Genomic DNA, 18,883 nt, shown 5'->3' with positions numbered 1-18,883 from the left:
ATATGAAGTTGTTATTCCTATGTTATCAATTTTCTACTGCCAAGTCTACAACCGCCAGTGGTGGGAAGTAACGAAGTACTTAAGTACAATTTTCGTGTATCTGTACTTTACTTAAGTAGATTTAATAATGGATACTTTCTACTTTTACTCCACTACATTTTACAGTAAGTATCTGTACTTTCTACTTCACTACATTTCTACAAAACTGTCGCGTTACTCGTTACATCCAAGTCGCGTTGTGTTTTTTTTCATTAAAATGTGAAGTTCAGGGATTTAAGGTGGCGCCGTAAAATCCGAGCAATGACGTGACTTAGTGTCTGTTGTCACCCATCGGCTCCACCTTTACTCGCACGCGGAGCTCCAAGACATGCGCAGTGGTTTCCTCTGAGCGTCAGTAATATAATAGCGCTGCATAAATCATAAGATATGGCGACATGTAAAATCAGCAGCGCTTCGCTTTCACAGACGGTGGGACTTTGTCCAATTTTTTACGTCACTTGGAAGGAAAGCTTAAAGAAAGGTAAGATCTGTGGACGTGATGCTAGCAAAGCTAGCTGTATTGACTGAGACACATGTTGCATCTGCGATGAAAAAAAGTTGTCACTCATGCACTGAATTACTGTGTGGAGGTGTTGACTGAGGTGTCGCAAATATGGGACAACGCTGTGACCAAAGTGCAATATAGTAATATGACATTCATGGACGATCCGATTCTTCTGGACGGATCTTGACCAAGTCCTATAGTGCTGAAGCCTTACTGAAAGCCGTTCTTTGTTCTTGTAATGCTCTGCGTACACTGCAGTAGCTATTTTATTTCATTAAAATATCTTTATATTTAATTGGCGAATAAATAAAGCAAGAACATAAGAACGCAGAGCATGCTCATTGCTCTTTGTTTTCATCACCTGTCATGGTGGCAGACGTTGCAGCAGGAGGGAGGATGAGAACAGCTCCTCCTGCTTGGTTACATCTTGCTTATTGGGCCTTGGACAGTGTTCATAGTTGAGCGTTGTTAATTGCAATGGTGCAGACAATTATTATTTCTGACATTGGCAATATGGACAACCGCCCAGGGTGTTATTTTTTTAGGGATGGCAGGAGATCTCTGTGTATTGTGGCACAGAGATGGAAGCAAAACAGAATGAAGAATAGTTTGAATTGATACTGGTTAAATTTATTTCAGCTCTAAGTATTTAATATCTAGGTGTTTTTATGGGAAAGTGAATCTTTCAGATCAATTTGAGAAGCAGTTTTGATAGGTGCACTTAATTTTATTGTCATGTAGCGCGGGGTGCTGGTTTTGATTTGGTCTTGGGTTCGGTGGTCTAGACTACAACTCTGCTACGAGGCTCCTTGGTTCCATGTCCTCCTCTGCCAGTTGGATTTCTTTCAAAATAAATGTGTGGCAAAAAAAGTGAAGTTCATGCTGTTAGAACAGGAGACGAGATGTTTCCATCCCTGAAATGATGATGCATAGAATCACATATCTAAGTCTAAACTATGTTACAGAGTAAACGCAATAAAAACATGCTTTATCTGTGGCATTGTTCATTAAAATGGCACATTACTGATGTATTAAAATTAAATACGATCGGTTCACTTAATGATATTAGCAATTAGGCAATGCATTCAGCAAGTACTTTTACTTTTAATACTTAAGTATTTTTAAAAGCCAGTACTTTTTTACTTTTACTTAAGTAAAATGTTAATGTGGTACTTTGACTTTTACTTAAGTACATTTTTGTCTGTGTATTTGTACTTTTACTTAAGTACATTTTTTGAGTACTTTCTCCACCGCTGACAACCGCAGGAAAACAAAGTAAAAGAAACTCATCCTTCTAATCATAACCTTTGATAAATATTCATTGGAGAAATGTGAAGTTAATGAGCTTATATGTATATATATATCTATATATATATACATATATATATATATCTATATATATATAGATATATATATATATAGCTCATCACATTTCTCCAATGAAACGTGTCTATCTATCGCTCTGTCTGTCTAAGACAGCGTCTTCCTACTCATGTCTCTCTCTTAGCAAGAGTTTGACTTCTCAGTACGTGGTGGAGTAGCGGGTGTTTGGCATAACTGTCAAGTTTTGGACTTGTAGCTACAGGTAATGTCGCTACTGAGCAGGTGGTGAAACTAGAGTAAGTGAGGAGGGGTTAATATGCATGCATTTTATGTGACGGGTAGCAACCCCAGTCTATACGATAAAAATCTTTTTAAGATTACAGCCTAAATACGTTGTATTTTCAAAACAGGCCACATAATGTTAGCCAGCTAACAAATTACTATTGCTATCCTAGCATATCAACTAACAACTAGAAAAACCAAAACACGTACCTTCGTAGTCAAACTGGTATCAATCAGCGAAGAATTAGTCCAGTTTAGATTATGTTGAAGAAAAATTGTTTGCAAATAGTGATATATCTTCAAATCGTATTTGTGGAAGCTGCTTTAGACTCCAGAAACAGCTTTAACTCCACACACCAGAATACTATAGATATACTATATCGAGTCAAAACTGATGTTGTCTGATGTCATGTGAAAAGAGTCTATTCTAGGGGTCTTGACCACAGACATATACGTATGTCTATGGCCCTGACCAACTGGGAGGCCTTCACAATTTAATTATTTTTTGTTAATAGAAATAAAAAATAAAAAAATTGGGCCCCTGTCAATTACAAAATTAATCATATTGTATTTTCGAAGATTGTTTTTAGCAGTAAAAATTTTATGTTCCCACTTCCCAGATCAAAAAAACACATATCCATATTTGCCCTGAACCCCCACCCATCTGCGTTAAATGGTTTATTGGTGCTTACTTCAGAGTGATGCTGTTAGCAGCAGACAGTAGGAAACAAAAACGATTGTGGCAGTTACTATGCTGCTAAGAAAAGCTATAAAATCAGGTTTTCAAAAAAAAAAAGAAGAGGGAAAGGGAGAAAAAGGCAAGAGTGTTAATTTATAACCCAGTTTTTCTCCAAGACAGGTGAGTAGACTGTGTGAGATTATCAACCATTTAGCATAGTTAGCTTAGCTACAGACTACTGTTTGCCTCCATTTCACTAGCATTTAATGAATTAAGGAAAGAAATTACCAACATATTCATATATTAAACTTGTCCCTTGTACCTTTTACCACACTTAACATGTGAGTCAGTCAGCAGCAGCTCTAACCCATGGCCCTTGACCCGTCCTCTCCTGAGTGAAATTAAAGCTGCAGTATGTCACTTTTATATAAATATTTTTCCACATATTTGTTAAAACTGTCATTATGTTGTGACAGTATGGTATGAGAGGTAATCTGTGAAAAATCTATTTCCTCTGCTTTCTCGCAGTGCTAGAAACAACCAGTCAGTGGCAGGAGAAAACTAGACTTGGGCACTCCTAACATAAATGTATGAAAATACAATGTTAAAAATAAATTAAACACCTCATATTGTTAAATAATTGATTTTATGTATTGAAGTTTTAAATATTACATTTGAGTTTGCATGGATGTAAAATTACTGCTCAGTTTAAAAATTACAATATTTAAGTCAGTGTTTAAAGGTAAGCAAACAAATAATAAAAACAAGTTTTGATGTTAACTCTCAACTTCATTCACAAAACTTTTTTTGTCATTACACAACAAACATGTATTTCACATAAACAATTAGGTGATGTTTGCCTGTCCTTGAACACAAAGCTGATCCCTCTTCACCCCGACACAGAGGTCGCGTTAACTGAATATTTTCCGTATTTGACCGGTTATTTTTTAAAACGACCAGAAAATTTAAAGCCCGTCGGTCATTTGACAGGTTCTAATTAACACCCTTGACTGGTTCACATGGGCAGACATTATAGACTTTACGCAAAGATTTAATCTCAGAGGCAACTGAAATCAATTAATAAAAAAAAATCCTTTCTGAATATCATCTCATGGACTCTGAACTAAATGCGTCTTTCTGACCGGGAGCTGACAGCGTGTTGAAGAGTTATGGACCGGATGCTTTGGAGCGTCTGGTTCGGAAGCGCATTCAACACCTTTGGTTGAAATGGCGCGTTAAATTCAAGTCTCCATTACAGAAAACTAAAGAGAATGCAACGTTGTGTTAATCCATTTGAGGAGCCGGCAGTTTACCTTGAGGAAATAAATGATGATGCAGAAGTTAATTAGACTGTACCCAGATAGCACAGAATGATTGAAACATTGAATCAATGTCAGCCAGAAACATTGAATCAACGTTGAACGCTGACATTGAAACATTGAAAGTGGTCGGTGACTTGTATGTTGAATCAACGTTAGGGTTTCAACCATAACTGACATTATATCAATGTTGATTCAACCATCATCTGTATGTCAATTTACATGTATATTTGGGTTGATATTGCATTGAATCAGTTAGGAATCAACATTGATTCAACCTTCATCTGAATCTGGTTCTGCATGCATATTTCTGTTGATTTTACATTGAATCAGTTAGGAATCAATGTTGATTCAACCATCATCTGAACGTGGATCTGCATGCATATTTGTGCATATTTTACATTAAATCAGTGTTGATACAACACTCATGACTGTGTATCTGCATGCATATTTGTGTTGATTTTACATTGAATCAGTTAGGAATCCACGTTGATTCAACCATCATCTGAATGTGGATCTACATGCAGATTTGGATTGATTTCATATTGAATGAAAGCTAAGGATTTATGTACATTTTTAGGTCTGATAGGTCTGCATCATAACATCCCACTAAAAGATTCTTCACTGGTTTTAAACACTATTATTGGCAGATCATGTACAAAAGTTTAAAAATGACAACATAGGTTTGAAGAGAGACAGATCTTTAAACATATTTGACTACTTTTTGACTGTTAGAACAGTGTTGTCCACAAAAGAACAGAATCCATGAGGTTAAGCTTTGTACTGTATGGACTAGGGAAACAGTACAAGTTGTGGTAACCCCAGTTAGACTCTGGTTGGCGTCACTTTGATTCCTTGCGATGTCTTTCTCTCGTCCTGGTGTGTAATGAAGCCACTTGACAGTTTTACTGCAGTCCTCAAGAGTCAGCTTTGGGTCAAACTGCAGAGCAACGACTGAGAAACAAAAATAAAAGTGAGGAAGGTGCCGGTTAGAAAGATGATTAACATTTGAAAAGTTCTGAAAGACATTGAAAGATTAAACAGTGTACTGGTTACAGGTCTGAGAACAAATACTAACCATATAGTTCCCCATGTACCCTCATTGTTGTTAATTTTTATCTTAATCTTTCATTAACATTTATCTTAATGTTTACGTATACAACTACATTTACATATGAAGCTACTGTCTAGTGTAGGATTTATGATTCTGCACTCATGTTAAAATGAGAGAATCAATATTTAAAATAAAGGCTGCTTATCTGAAAACCTAAAAATAAAACTCTGGGAGGATCAGGGTTTATTTAACACCACAGACAGATAAGTAGAGCAAAAGGTGATTTATACTGTAGTTGGAAAAATTATTTGTAATTTATACAGAATAAACTTACATCAAATAGCTGGTTTAATCTTCAATTAACTACAAATATTATTATAGTTGATTAAATTCATTCAAAGATGTCCATATGCTGATAAAGAACCCACAAAAGTAATAATAGACCAGTTCAGTTTTACAAGTTACCAACCCAAGAATCAACATACTGATTCAGTCATTAGCAGGTTTAGTTCAGTGTTTCACCTGCCTTACATGTTTTAAGTGTTTCCTTTCTGCCTCACCTGAATGGAATCTGTGGATGATTAACAACCTTCTGCTCTTCTTGATGGCTGCAGACGGTCATGCAAATATATAACTCAGTTGTTCTGGAACAGAGACACATCTAAGCACATCCCTAAGCACATCATAATAAAAAGTTAAAAACAATTGATTATCATCACAAAAATTTAAAGCCCACCTGGAGCAGCCAGCTTTACACTTTCTTGTCCACCACATGCTCTCCCAGACCAAACAATAGGCCCCGCCCTTTTTTAAAAACTCAAATCTCACAAAATCTCACAGGATTTCATACTTAGGCCTGGAGTGGTGGGTAGGATGAAAATAATACAAAATGAGACATGACCTTAATCATTAAAAATATCTGTTTTGCCCCAAAATAACCAGGATTAGTAGAGGCACAAAACAATGCCCTTATTTTTCAATAAACACATTTAAGATCAAAGTAATATTGAAAAACTTACCATAAAACTGCTGAGAGGAAAATTCAATTCAGAAGCCGGTTGCAAACAAGCCAGCAGCAAAGTGGCTGTTTGATTGGGACAAACCACTAGTGTAAAAAGGGGGAGTCAGACTGTACAACTCCTAGTAGAGTCTTGTAGATGTTTTTGTGTGAACTCATTATGCACAGTCAATAATAATATTTACAGACAAGTAAGAAAATGTACATAAAGGAATCACAACCCAATGTTCTCAACATGTAGTGCCTAATTTGAAACATGATTAACCCCCACTTAGTAATAAAATGTTCTGACCCAGAGCTCAAGGATGGGGGGAGGGAAGAAGGGATGAGAGGCTGTAAAGAGGAGAAGGCTGGGAGGAGCAGGTGGGTGGGGAGTTTTGGGAGGGAGTAGGGCAGGGGTGCCCAAAGTCAGTCCTCGACAAAACAGCTGACATTGAATCAATGTCAGCTGTTTTGCCACACACCTTCCTCTCCTCTCCTCATCAGAGCTCTGGGTCAGAGCATTTTATTAGTGAGTGGGGGTTATCACATTTTAAATTAACCACTATAAAGGATACTGGGTGATGATTCATTTCTGTACATTTTCTTACTTGTTCATAAAAATTCCTACTGACTGTTTGTGTGTGATATATTGACACAAAAACATCTACAACTTACTACAAGGAGTGAAGCGGTCCACCCCTGCTATTTACATGAGTGAGATGTCCCAAACACAGCTGCTTCGCTGTTGGCTTGTTGGAAAAAGATGTTAATTCAATGTTGAATTGGCATCATGTGCAATCTGGGTACAGAACAGAATCACAACTCAATGTTGTCAACACACAGTGCTTAAGTTAAAACGTGATTAACCCTCAACTAAAATGGGGTGTGCTGTGGTGGCGCAGGGGTTGGTTAAGCACAACCCACACATGGAGGCCCCAGTCCCTGACACAGCCATCACAGGTTCAATGCCCAGCCCTTGCTGCATGACCTCCCCCTTTCTTGTCAATTAACTATCAAATAAAGGCCACTACAGTCAAAAAAAAAATCTTTAACAAAATAAAATATGAAAATTTAAAACTCTCACCTAAAATTAAAATTGTTTCACCCGGAGCCCAAGGACGAGCCCAAGGACCTTACATTGATTGAACATTTAGACCACAAGTTCTTCCCCAAACCTTGTCCTCAAGGCAAACTGACCTGCGTGTTTTCAGTTCAGCAAAACCCTGTTAATCAGACGTCAATTGAAATCCTGTGCTGAATTAGGGAAATGCCTAAAACTTGCAGGGCTTGGAGGACCAGTGCTGAAAAACACTGGATTTGATGTTGGCATTTCAATGGATATCGACAATAAATCAACATTGATTCAATGACACATTTTCAACGTTAGTTAATTGGCTAGAATTGAATGGTTGTTTGATGGTTGATCCAGCTTCTGTTGTTGAGCTTAACCATAATTTCAACCTTTGTGATCATAATTCAACATTGAATTAAAATTTTTTGCAAACAAGCCAACAGCGTGTTTGGGCCATCCCATTCATAAATGGTAGGGGTGGACCGCTTCACTGCTTGTAGTAAGTTGTAGATGTTTTCGTGTCAATATATCACACACAAACAGTCAGTAAGAATTTTTATTTCAAGTAAAAAAAAGTGTACAGAAAGGAATCACCACTCACTATCCTCTACAGTGTTAACGTGATAACCCTGCTCAGTAATAAAATGCTCTGACCCAGAGCTCGAATGAGGGGGAGGGGAGGGGAAGGTGTGTGGCAAAACAGCTGACATTGATTCAACATCGATCAGATGTTGATCAGACCTCAGCATTTCAGTCATTAGATTTCGACGATAAAACAACATTGATTCAATGACAGTTTCAACGGTTTGATTGGATGGTTGTTTGGCGCAGTTGGTTGATCCACCATCATTTGTCGACTTCAACCAAAAATCAACGATTCTAACTATTTTTCAACGTTGATTTAACATCATGTGCTATCTGGGTAACATGCGCAGTCCGCTGCTCAACCACTGCGGACGCGACTAGAATTAAAAACCGCTGGAAGTAACTCATCCAGCGGATTTAACAAATGGAGTCTTCGTGGTGCACGTTACCCGGGAGAGCGGCGTTCTGGAGGAGCTGCAGACGTAACATCTGTCCGCTCTGGGAAGCAAAAACACGCAAAAAAAGGAAAAAAGTCCTGGTAACAGCGCACACCGGACCGCGCAAAGGGTAAAACACTCAGAGTTCAGTTGATCTGTTTGGATCAGACAGATCCAACTGACTGATGAATTAGCGCAGATTTTTCTGCAGATGGGAGCCAGGAGGAAGTCCGTTCGGACCCCAGCGAGTGAAGGGCTAGTAATTTAAGTGAGTAATGTAATTAAATTTATTATGGGCTGCGCAGTTGGTAGAGCTGTTGCCTTGCAGCAAGAAGGTTCTGGGTTCGATTCCCGGCCCCGGCCCTTCTGCGTGTTCTTCCTGTTCATACGTGGGTTTTCTCCGGGTAGTGGGTGTGTCTTTGTGTTGCCCTGCGACAGACTGGAACGTTAGTTGGAGATGGGCGCCAGCAACCCTCCAGACCCGAATAAGGAACAAGGGTGTAAAGAAAATGGATGGATAGATTTAATTTAATATAAGTTATTGGGGCCACAGTCAGTGGTTTTTGTCACTACGGAGAAAAATGTAGATGCATTTATCTGCTTAATTTGTGATGGGATCTGGATTCATGGTGAATATTAGCTAAACAGCTAAACAGCAGATGTTAATATGATTGTAATTTCACGGATAGAAATAGTACATGACCGATTTTTTTTATGTCGTCGGTCAAGATAAAGGATAACAAAAAAAATTCTAGCGCGACCTGCCGCCCCGACACCAATTCACACACATCTTCATTCACAGTCTTGCTTGTAAATCGATTTGTCTTTTCTTGGACATTTCGATGTTCGCTTGTCGATGACTCAGTTTTATTCGCTGGTAAAATCAATAAGCAGCTTGAGGTGACTCTGCTGCTCTCTAGTGGCGAGAAGCCGTAATGTTGGCTGGTAACAATAGGAATGCATTATGGGAGATGCAGTTTGTAGTCAATTCGTGCTGAAAACCTATTTTAAGTCAATCATGGGCCTATAAAACTCTAGGTGGGGGCACATAAAATAACATGGCGGGCCACATGTGGCCCGCAGGCCTTGAGTTTGACACATGTGCAATAGTGTCACTCATTACTCTTATGAAAAGGTTTTAATGTGTTCAATCTACAGCACAATAGATGGCAAATAATGACAAGTCGCAAAATGAGAATTTTGCAAAATAGGTCCCCTTAAAATATTGTTTAAATTTCAGTTTGGCTTGTGTTCATAGATTGCTGTGTGTGATACAAGTGATGAGAATTTTAAATTACAACATGTATGCAAAAGAGAAAAATAAATTATGTACATTAACATGTGCTGTATTGTGCAACATAACAATTAACTGGAGCACAAACCCTAGATTGGAACAAGACTTTTTCTGCCCTACATTTGAGAAAAGTGCTGCCATTTAACTAATAGGCTCAAACAAAAGAGTCAAAGATATTTCTTCATCTTTCACTGGGCCCAACAAATTCTTGGCAGATCATTTTAATGTCCAGCTTGTCCTATGTCTCTTTATGGACATTACAAACAACTCCATTGTTGAGTCTGCCTTGGGTCATGTTAGCTCGTAGCCAGGTCTTTAACCTCTGTAGTGCACTAAAGCTCCCATCAGATTCACATGAAGACACTGACGCCACCAATACAAGTCTGAGGAGGACCTCAACTTGATCAGATAACCCCCTCACTTCTGCTGACAACCCCATGAAAACCCTTTACCACCTCTCCAACTGTGCTACAGGGGTGTTTGTTGCGAAAAAGGGGCAACTGAACAGCAAGGGAAGTTGTGTGAAGCTCAGGATACTGATAGGGTGTCATCAAGTTGTTTTTCATAATGCGCATGCATTCCTGACTGGGGACATTGATGACACCCTAACTTTAGCAGAGTCTTTGTTGTCCTGTTCGAAACACTTAACAAACTGAACCTCCAAAGTGTCCAACACTTTAAAGAACTCTGCCCAATCCACTGCTTTCCCAGAAAAGCGTCTTGAATCAGTTTTTTCAATGGAATAAAGAGAGTCAACCAATGCTGTTGCTTTTTCATACAATGTAGTGTAGCTCTGATCATTTCTCTTTTCCTGAAGAGATGACCGCACACAGTCAACTGCAACCTGCATACCGGACACAGTCTGAGTTTTTTTTTTTTTTTTTTTGAAGTTTAATATTTAGGGATTCAAGCTCTCCAACAACAGCAGAGGCAAGTGTGAGGCCCAATACAGTCTTACTTTACTGAAATGCTTAAGCAAGCCACTGGCAGTTGTAGCTGACCTAGATCTGCTCTGTGCCATGTTTGAAGCACAATCATAAGTCTGACCAAGAAAGCCAGACATGGGTGGATTAAGTCTCAACAACACATCTGCTACCGTGGCTACATGGCCTGTTGTGTCAGATATTTCATAAAGCCCAACAAACTCTTCATGTGGTTCAAGGTCATGGTCCACGTAGCGCAGACAGACACTTTCTTGTTCAGTGCCAGAAACATCCTGTGTTCCATCAACAATGATTGAAAATTGAACAACAGAATTGGACATGATTTCATCTGGTTTTTGTCCCAGTAGGGACTGATTTGAAAATCCTTGGCTACAATAAAAATACAAAACTCCTTTCAATGTTAGTTGATTTCCTACTGTTCACTTCCAAACACTGACTCCAGATCCAATTTTCTGTTTCCATTTTCTCTTGCCAATCAATGAAAACGCCTAACACAGGGGTGTCCAGTCAAGTCCTGCTGGTTTTAGATGTTTCTCTGTCTCCAACCCAGTAGTGATGGATCGAGGTGATGGCTGCAGTTACAGCCACACAAATGTGGTAACATTCACTTTCACCACACGCAACAGGTTCACATTCACTCTCACTACAAATAGGTTCACCTCACTTATATTTGGGTTTCTTTAAATCTAGGATTTAATTTACAGAATAACTGGTTTTGTTTAGAAGGCAACACATCACATTGTATTCTAGAATAAGTGTGCACATTTTAGTCTACATTGTTGTGTTTTGCTTGATTTAACCTTTGTTTATTTTGAGTTTCCTTAGTGCAGGCTGCTCCAATCCTTTAGGAGAGCAGAGAGGTGGAGAAGGGGTGGAGCAAGCCAGCTGAGAATGCAAATTGGTTCATACCGCTACTCATCATCCAGAGGGGGGGGGATGGGATTTTTCTATGTTAGTTTCAGTTAGGTTTTTGTATATTTTCCCCTTGGTGTGTTGTATGTGGCCTGATCAGCCAGTATTTAAGTTTCCCCTTTTTGTCTGTTAGTGAGGTCTGTTTGTTTGAGTTATTATGAGTTGATGTCTGTTACTTTGACCTCTTTTATGGTTAAAGTAACAGACATTTATGGTCTTTTATGTTATTTACCCAAGTTTTGTTTGGGTTAAATAAAAAACAATTATTTTTGACTTAAAACCGATGCCTGGCTGTTCCTTAACTGCTCGGTCCATCACAATCGGTCATGAACATTTCAGCTCTAAGAGACAGCTCTTTGATGTGAACGACAGGAGCTGGCTCCTCATTAAGCGCTTTTCCACTAGACCACCTCTGACCGGTTGGTCTCAGTCTGCCTCGGCCAGATTCAGTTTCCATTTGCAAATGTGGCGCAGCAGCCCGGCTGTTCTCAGATTTTAGTACCTACTCCAGGGGTAATAGCAGAACTAATCAGAAGTGTATAGCACCAACACTATTTGATTGACATTCATTGATTGGCTTGTGATTTACGTCACTGACAACTCCAAATATTATAGTTTAGCTGTGGACTGCAGACATGCCGACTGCTATCAGAGAGCTGTTCAGTACAGAGGAGCAGGTATGACTTTATTCACAAGCAGTGCTAGAAACGCGTGCAGTAGGTTTTGAAGTGCAATGATCGCGATTTCATCTCTAACAGTCCGGCTGGTCAGCAGTAAAAACGAGAGAAAGCTGGAGGAGAATCAGCTTTCTGACGGGGCTGGAGTTTTGCACCAACAGTGTGAAGCACAGGAACTACATAAGATTAGCTGGCGATGTGAATTTTACTTTTCCTTTGTATTAAAAAAAAAAAATCAGACATAGCTATTGACTGTAAACTTCAGTTGTTTTTTTTTGTATTAAAAAAAAAAAATCAGACATAGCTATTGGTATTCTGAGAGTGTTACCTATGTCCAAAAGGTTGCACATTTAAAAAAATTTTAAAAATCAGCTGATCTGAGTCTTCATTATTATGTATGGGCCAGCAATTAATTTTTATAAGACAAAATTAAATATTTGGGTTTTGAGAACATCAGAACCACTCAGTATTTTTTTTTTCACTGCAAAGAAAGAATTAGCAGATGTGTTCATCTGCTTGATACGCTTATTATAAATGATTCACCTTCTGTTGGCCGGAATGCACAGCTTTGCAACTTTCCTCTTGGTCCTCCTTTGGAGGACCTAAGCTACTATGATGTAGCTTAGGTCAGGCCTAGTTCAAAAAGATGTTTTTGAACTTATGTATCAATGCATAAGAGCACACTAGCATATAAATTCATGTGAATAGAAAGTTTGTTACAATCAGATTTGGTGTACCTTTTTGATCTTAAGCCCTGAAATCCTCAGAGTTTTATCTTTTCAGAGGGAACGGAGCCACAAAGGTGGGTAGTGCCTACTTTCTTTTATGAGTGTTTTTACGACACTGTTCTTTTTATTCTTCATTGATTGAATTCATGGTTACTTTACCAACAGCAAGTAACTTATGAATGAAGAAAAAACAGCAACAAAAAATGGATGATGCTGCATGAGTGATCCTGGTTGGATGCCTGATGACCCTATGTCATCATATTCTGACATATAGCCCCGCCCCCTCAGAATAGGAACTTACTTTTTTTTCTTGGAAAGCTCCATCTCTGACCCCCTTGAGCTAATCAAGATGGTCTTGTGTCAGAAGACAGACAACACAAATAGTTTTTGTTAGAAGGTGTGGCCATGGTGCCGTGGCAAATTTAGAGATCACGCCGTTGCCATACATTTGCCTCTAAATTCCACATATTTCAGCCACGCTGCACCAAACTGCCATGATCGATCCTAGACTGCAGTCCAGTATTTGGTGGACTTGGCCTAATTCCTCCACAGCGCCCCCTAGAAATCTTTAAAATATCAGCCCCAAGCCATGTTTTCACCAAGAATCATAAAATTTGTTTTCACCCTATGTGTAGGGCTGTTGTAAAATAATATTTTTAGTGATTTAGTACGCTATAGATTATTTTTACTATTAATCGAGTAATCAGAGATCTCTCTCTTCCCCTCCCCAAACCCCTCCCAGTCACCATGAATTCATCAAGGTGGAATAACTTCCACATAGGTCACAGCTGTATCAGTCATCTTATCTGTCATTACAGACCAGCACTGATCACATTCACATACTCAATTGGTGACATCGCCTAACTCCCGGTAACCTTCAACAGTAACTGTGCTGCTTTCTTTTAAGCCCCGGCCCTATAATGAAAAACAGCTCTCAGCGATAGCCTGCTCTCAGAGCTGAAATGTTTGTGACCAGTCCATCACTAAGTTCTACCAAAATCTGAGAACAATCGGACAGATTTACTGGATTTGCTAATGGAAAATGAATCTGGCTGGGGCAGACTAGCAGAAAAGCACATTTTGAGCCGAAACGTTTATGACTGATCCATCACTACACCACAATTCCATTCCAACCCACACACTGTTCCAGGGTTCTTTTGTAGTTCTGGCTTATGTTGACTCTGTATCTGCAGAAACTCCAAGAAGTCGCTTTTCCTCAGAAGGAGGCACTGAAAAAACGTCTTCATGAGAAATACAGCAAAGAGCACTCAGAGTACCTCAGAGCGCAGGTGTGTGTGTGTGTGTGTGTGCGTGTGTGTGTGTGTGGTCCAATCAGATTGCATCAAGCTTTAAAGGGGAGGTATTGTGTGTTTTCCAGGCATATATTGCCATTTTAAAGCATAATTGACTGTAAACTTCAGTTGTTATAACAATCTTATATATCCAGTATGACTTTGTAATTTAACACTTTGAAATTGGGCCTCCATCGCTTTAATGGAGGCCCATTTATGAAATTTCACAATCAGGAAGTAATTACAACAATGCTCCTCTATTATCCCCTTAGCAACATTTTTACCAGTGTTTTACTAAAAGGTAGCTCATATAATGAGCTCAGCAGATCCAGTTTCACCAGGTGTTTGCTAATTGGTGCTGGCTAGTCTGAAGGAGTCTGGGGAGATGTCGGGGAGGGATGCTCTGTCTTGTAATCTTGGTTCCACCAAGCTTTTTGCACAGCTGAATGTCTGCTATGGGACATTAAAGGATTTCTCAAACATGCATGAAAAAAATCCAGGTAACTGTCACAAGTTCAGGCAGAACAAACTACAAATGACAAGTGAAAAGAGAGAGGCGGGATTTAAATTTCCTGAGTTATTGCTGACTTTTGAAAACAACCTTTGTATCCCTTCCTTTTTGAGGTCTGTTGTGAAAGATGTAATAACATAGGGAATAACATAATACATTATGTAAAGCTTTTACATAATACTTCCCCTTTAATTTAAGTGTTCATATTATTAATCAGATAAGGTAACTAGTTTGACCATAGTTGTCCTCAGACATCTGTCAGTTTTTCACATCTCTCTATTGATTATAGATTAGGATTTATTGAGTCAATGATTAGTGACATGCCATGAGGGAAGAAAACTGCCTGCCTCACCTCCAATTTGTTCTCTTAAGTTTCTGATCACTCTTCAGAACACGAAACACATTACACACACGGGGACAAAAAAACACAGTACATTATATAAATAAGCAAAATTTTGTAAAATCAGTTCATATGTTAAATGTTTTAACAATTTTATTGGTGGCATACAGAGAGGAATATGTTCTTGTCGAATGGCAGCCAGCGCAGTTAGCGAGAGGTTGATCAATCCCAGATGAGGCTCAGCTCGCTGCTGCCTCACCAGCTGCACTTCTGAGCATTTGAATGGGAAATAGTGAAAATTCAGCAATTTTGAAGAAAAAATAATAAAAATTGGTTAAGTTAAATGAAAAATAAATACTTTAAAGTGCAAACCACAGGGTGAAAATAGCAATATAAATGATCTTATTATTGTATATTATTTTTCCACGATGACAGGCCTCCCCTGACCGCATGTCACTGGGTATGATTGTGGGTAATGCCCTCTACATGGAGAGAAAATGTGATCTGTTGATCAGTGATGGTGATCAGATAGAGTTGCATCTATTCGTTTATTGGGTCAATAATGGATCTCCTGTGTCTGTAAACATAAAACTATTTATCAGTAAGGAGGAGACTTCTACTGCCTGCATTCACAGCACACCAGTCTGATCCAATTGTTTCTTCAGGGCCAGGCCATGGTGGTGGATGGGTGTGGTCAGCACCTGCAGCAGCTGTCGTTGTTGGACGAGGACAGGCAGCGCCTCTTGCTGCTGGAGGAGGAGAAGCAGCGAGTAGCAGCACTGCGACGGATGCAGATAGAGTCAGAACAGTTTCGCTACTTTGAAGATCAGCTGAGGCGTCAGGAGCTGGCTAATAAGAGAGGAGAGGAGGCAGCGCTGAAGGTGCTGCATCACTACTTAGATTTCCCTATTATACACCATAGTGAAGTCTGGCACTCTGAAACACTGTCTTGTACTCTTTAGTCTTCAGTACTGTATAGTTTTTTTTTTAAACAATGTATTATTCTCTGCAATATATATTTAGTACTCTCTATTATATTGTAGCTGTATTGTAATATGTGTAGTAATGTTTTTCTTTTGTTTAGTACTATGAAATGCCATCTGGTATTTTGCTGTACCCATTAGTATTGTTTAGTACTCAGTAGAAATGCTTTATTGTATAGTACTTAGTGATACTTTAAGATAATTATCCTGTGGTAGTCTAGTACTCTGTGTTTAGTGTTCTCTAGTACTGCACAGTACCTTTTTAGAAACGGAAAATACATTGCATTAGTTTAGTAATACACAATTCTCTGTAGTACTCTGCAGTACTATGTGTTGTACCCTTTGTAATATTCTGAGTGGTACTTTGTAGGGGTCTGTGTGGTAATGTATTATACTATGTATCTGTAGTACATAGTGATGCTGTATGTGGTTTCCTGCAGTTGCAGACCAAAGTGCCTGAGGTCCCAGCTGGCTGCTGTTTGTCTAAGCAGTCGATCAAAAGCAGCGTATATTCTCAGATTGTGGACCCAAACAGAAACAGGCCTGTGACTGTGACCCAACCAGTTGCCGCGTTAGCAGGAATACACAGTGAGTACACACAGCTGCACATGGTTTTTCTGCTCCCACTGCTAATTCAATTTGTCTGAAACCAAGCTGGGTCAGACTCAGAGGGAGTTCTCAAACCTTTGGTGTTTGTTCCTAAGGAATCGCCGTGCAAATCTTAAACATGGTATCATAAACAGAGCCCTAAGGCTTTAGTGTGAGTTGTTTTCATCTGTGCAGATCAGAGGGTGGAGGGTCTGAGGCGGGTGGTGATTCCCAGAGATCTGACGTATCGGTTCCTCCTGCTGGCTGACTCCAATACGGCCAGAGGAATAGAAACCTGCGGTGTCCTCTGTGGACGGTTGGTGAGTTTTTGGGTAGAAAGGAAAAATGTTCCTCGACAAAGCAAGAAAACAAAACCTGAAAAGGTTCTCTCTGAATGTGTGTTTCTCTCAGACCCATAACGAATTTGTGCTGACTCATGTGGTGATCCCAAAACAATCAGCTGGACCGGATTTCTGCGACATGGAGAATGTGGAGGAGCTGTTTGGATTCCAGGACCAACAGAACCTGCTGACAGTGGGGTGGATTCATGTATGACGACACATTAATAAGGCACTTTCTGAAGTATTTAGTTGTCCTGTTCTTATTAACCACAGGTTCTTATACAAAGCACTATGTGTCCTCTCACAGCCCACACCCACTCATCCCTGACTTTTAAAAGGATCTCAGTTCTTCCCTCTGCTTCCGCTTCATTTGCATCAGCTTGTATTGCTCTGGCAACAGCACATGTAGTCCAGCAAGAGATGAGAGGAGTGAGAGTGGGCCAGAGATAGGAACAAAGGCATAGTAGTGTCTTTCTGCAATTGTATCAAAGGCTTCAAAGTCAGTGATTTATAGTTTTCAGTTATTATTTGATGCATTTTAATTATTAATCTGTGTTTTATGTGAGTGTTGATTGGTGGGATTGATTGGCAGTATATATATGACAGACGTCACCAAGAAACTAGTGAGTTAAGGTTTTGATCCTGGGCTCAGCTTCTTGTCTTGCAGCTCTGTAGCTCCTTTTACCTTGTCTCACGATTTTTCTGGTCCATTGAGATGTAGACGAGCTGGTCTCAGGGAAGGAATGCACCTGTTCTTCCTCTTTGCTTTTGTTCTTTGTCTTTATCTTCATCTTTGCCTTGGTCTTTGTCTTTGGGGGTCTGAACCCAGCTGATGTGAGAAGTGCAATTTGAAGCCACATGTTGCGGGGCTAACGGGTTGGTCCCCATGTGCAGAACAGTCTTCAGCTCTGTGGCCCCGGCTCTTCTTCAGCTGCAGAGTTCTTTGTCCATCTTGATCTTGGCTCCAAGCTGCCTGAAGGATCCAACCAAAGATTCCTCTTTTGCACCCACCTTATAAAGGGTTTATCCACCTTTTGGTGTGTTTGCATTGGCTAGCTTTGTTGCTGTGCCTGTCTCATTGGCTGACTGCTTGGACAGATGATATCAAACCAATCATATCCATCACCGTCTTGGAGACATTATGTTCTGATGTCTGTTCTAATGTCCCAAGTTGCTCAATAGTCCTCTTACGTCTGTTGCTTGCCCAACCTTTTCTTAGGAAAGTTTAAGTTTAGCAATAAGGCCTTGGTCATCTCCGCTCTCCTATCAGTTCCTCTTTCCCCCTGACCTTTCACCTTTCACCTACCATCTACCTCCAACACAACATCAGTGACCTTTAATTATAGTTACACATTTTACACCTTTTCAAGTTCAATGTCAAAATCACATTTATAACCTTTTAGTTTTTCTGGTTTAGCATTCATTTATAATATTATAACCATTACTTATTAGTTATTAGGCCCGAGCAGCTAAGCGCTTAGTGCCAAACTTTGACTATTTGCCATCTAACATCAAAGTGACATAACTTCCTATGTCTCACTACTGACCAACACTCATCACCTTGTCATGGTCAGTTGATGACATCGCCTTAGCCCTGCCCACTTCCGACAGGAAGTCACATGTTTTTTCTACTGTATGTCTTACTTTTACTGTGTTATTCATATGGAATTAATCCTCTGCTAACTGACATAAAATGACCTGATGATGAACTCTGTCAATGCTGGCTGAGCCGTGGGTGTGTGGCCAAATGGAAGTCCCTCGCCATAAGCACACGTTTGTCTCTAAATCACACACGCACCTTCCGATTGGAACTAAACTGGATACGTATGACCTTTGTTCACCGCTAAAGAACCCAGCAGCATTGAATTGTAATTTGACTCGATTGCACCCCCTAGGTCATTCCATCAGCTGTATCTCCTCGCTACATCGGCCGATCTGCACCACATTTTTGGTGTGTCGTCAGGGAACCATGCCGAAC

The 18,883-nt window shown here is 39.6% G+C and overlaps 1 protein-coding gene across 5 annotated transcripts in view; it reads left to right on the top strand.

Annotated features, from left to right (window-relative positions):
• Positions 1-18,883, top strand: part of stambpl1 (STAM binding protein-like 1) — a 58,090-nt gene that overhangs the window by 27,955 nt on the left and 11,252 nt on the right. For 4 of the 5 annotated variants that reach the window (XM_008438094.3, XM_008438092.3, XM_017310856.2 and 1 more), the window contains exons 5-9: positions 14,044-14,139; positions 15,659-15,874; positions 16,417-16,564; positions 16,760-16,884; positions 16,976-17,113. In XM_008438094.3, coding sequence (XP_008436316.1) covers positions 14,044-14,139; positions 15,659-15,874; positions 16,417-16,564; positions 16,760-16,884; positions 16,976-17,113 — 723 coding nt within the window. The remainder of the gene's footprint in view (positions 1-14,043; positions 14,140-15,658; positions 15,875-16,416; positions 16,565-16,759; positions 16,885-16,975; positions 17,114-18,883) is intronic. The other variant, XM_008438095.3, reaches the window with a different exon arrangement.

The sequence above is a fragment of the Poecilia reticulata genome, chromosome 19 (genome assembly GCF_904066995.2).
Source record: "Poecilia reticulata chromosome 19, P_reticulata-male-v2, whole genome shotgun sequence".
In the NCBI taxonomy this organism is placed as follows: Eukaryota; Metazoa; Chordata; class Actinopteri; order Cyprinodontiformes; family Poeciliidae; genus Poecilia; species Poecilia reticulata.
This window is presented reverse-complemented; position numbering and strand designations above follow the sequence as displayed.